Source organism: Phymastichus coffea, unplaced genomic scaffold (assembly GCF_024137745.1).
Source record: "Phymastichus coffea isolate CEN01 unplaced genomic scaffold, Cenicafe_Pcof_1.1 PCOF00103, whole genome shotgun sequence".
NCBI lineage: Eukaryota > Metazoa > Arthropoda > Insecta > Hymenoptera > Eulophidae > Phymastichus > Phymastichus coffea.
In genome coordinates this window covers 858385-860887 of record NW_026706914.1, presented here as the reverse complement: position 1 = coordinate 860887, position 2503 = coordinate 858385, and the positions used below count along the sequence as shown (strand labels likewise).

General features: G+C 39.3%; 1 protein-coding gene across 1 annotated transcript; it reads left to right on the top strand.

Moving 5' to 3' along the window:
- Positions 1-807, top strand: LOC131670176 (uncharacterized). Its single transcript, XM_058945566.1, has one exon. The coding sequence runs from the start codon at positions 1-3 to the stop codon at positions 805-807; it is 807 nt and encodes a 268-aa protein (XP_058801549.1).
- The last annotated feature ends 1696 nt before the right edge of the window (positions 808-2503 follow it).

Below are 2503 nucleotides of genomic sequence, written 5' to 3'. Positions count from 1 at the left end.
ATGACACTATTAGAAAAACCAATTGATACTCAAGTTAATTGCGTGGAAATTGTCAATGAAACAGTCGAAGAATTTGATACAGATGATGTAATTATAGTATTTTTTGACCTGGAAACTGCTGGATTAAGATTCAAGCATGAAATATTACAAATATGTGTCAAGGCTGGACAACAAGTATTCAAATCATACATAACACCAACTCAACCAATCCACCCAGAAGCTTCAAAAACTAACGGCCTTACGAAAGTGCATAAAAAACTATTCCGATATGGCGTTGAGGTTCCAACATTACCGAAAAGAATAGTTTTTGGAAAATTGTTAGAATTTTTGAAAAGTTTAAAAAAGAAAAGTTTGTTTGTCGCACACAATTGTCCGTTCGATTCTAGTCGACTAATTTTATGTTTACAGAGTTTATCTCTTCTTGAGTCATACGAGGAAGTCATCGACGGATTTTCGGATTCATTGTTTTTATTTAAACAAAAATATCCTAAAAGAGAGAGTGAATATAAGCTGACAACACTAGGTACTGAGCTGCTCTCTCTCCCCACAGAAGGAGCTCACGATGCCTGCTTCGATGTTAATTTGCTGGAAAAATTGACTAGAGCTTGTCTACCTATCAATGATATTATAAATATTAAAAAGTCTGTTGGAGATGTTGTTGCTACACTAACTAGCCACGAAAATGAACAGAAGTTATTACCATCGTTCGCTCCTATGGCTGGTGTTATCTCCGATGGAATGCAAAAGCGTCTATCTTCGGCTGGAATAAGTTATCAAACTATTGTAGACACTATAACGGGGTTTTAGCTCGTGCTCTTTCCGGGCTAAATCAGTTATATAATAAATAGTTGTCGCGGATTAATATTTTAACAAAGCGAAGTGCGCTATCCAAGGCGCCAGTGCGAACAGTGCTTGGGTCCAGCCGCATCAGCTTGCCTCCTTCCTTACGTAGAAATTCGGCCCGCGGAGAGTGTCGTGAGCCACAAGTTACTTGGTGAGGGACAACCTAAAGAGTCTCGCGGCGAAGTAGTTATACAACAGGGCAGGTGTATCGGAATAAGTTGCTGCGAATTTTGGTAGAAACGAATCTTGTATTTCAGGCACTTTCGAATACATACAAGCGCGTGTGGTGGCGAAATGTGAGCGGCAGCGAACAAGGGGACGACGCAACGCAGCGCGCCGATCTTGTCAGCAACCGAGCAAGATCGGACAACGAATTCGCTTAAAGCGGCTCGAGGCAGGACGCAATGCCGAGCAGAATGACAGAGTGCGTAAGCCGGGCGAAAAACTAAAGCGACAAATGCAGCCAGCAAGCAATAGGAGAGAGAAAGTCTAAGAGAGAGAGAGAGAATTGAGTAGGTACTTACAGTAGTTGTCGTCGGTTATTAGAACGGCAGCAATGCACGAACAATAGATCGTGACCACGCTTACTGTTGCCCTACACTCGCGTGGGCGCTCTCGCTTCCTACGGAATTCCTGTCCGCGCCAGCTATGTGCCTTCGCTTATCGCTGGCGATCCTTGGACTCGTATAATCGCCACTGCGTACTCGCTTACTCCCTCGAGATATCTCGTAACGCAGAAGAAAGGGGTGTTACTGTCAAACTATGCTAGCGTCCGTACTTGTCTCTGCTCGCATGCCAACTGACCCATTGCGCGCTCTCCTTCTCTCTCTCCTTCGCGATCGCGGTCTCTCCGCGACATCTGCGCTAGGGACTATCGATAGTATAGATCGTAGGGCTCGACTCTTACCTTGTTCGCTGACATTTCAACTGCGCTACAAATTACAAATTATTATAATGCATGGTAAAGTATAAATATGATTAATAAACAAACTGGCTGCAGGGAGAGAGAGACATAACGAGAATGCGACTCGTTATAACACTTATAGGTCTCAAGGGGTTGAACAAGTAAGCAGTTTATTGCAAGGTGTCGTCAATGGAAAGCTGACGATCATTAAAACGAATAAAATTCTTACAGAAATTTTGAATTTCTTGGAAAATCAAGCCAAATGAATGTAAAACAAAATGTGATAAAAGTTTGCCAAATGTTTTATATAGCGTATATTATTTATTGTGCATTACTTTTTAGTTGTAAAAGAAAAACAAAACAATTTTAAATAAGATTAAACGACGTAAAAGTAAAAAGTTTTGTATATTTGAGATATATTATTAATTAAGTATTGTTCATTATTGCTTATAAGTATGTATGAATAAAAAATATAAATTATATTTGCATGTGCATTTTTTAATTTTTTTAATGCTATTGTAAAAAATGGGTTAATAATTTCGTATACTCTAATAAAAATTTCGATTATCATGCAAAACGCACGTTTATGAGCCACAGTGAGCATAGTATAGCTATAGCGCATTATGCGACGTTGCCACATTTCGCTCGATGATATTGTAAGTTTTGAATAACCTATAAAAGTTTCATTTTTAATTAATAGTTTTTCGCTGAAATGACTGATAACAGGTTATTTTTCAAACAGAAACATAATGTACA

Coding starts and splice junctions, on each gene's coding strand:
- LOC131670176 (XM_058945566.1), top strand. CDS start 1: ATGACACTATTAGAAAAACCAATTGATACTCAAGTTAATTGCGTGGAA.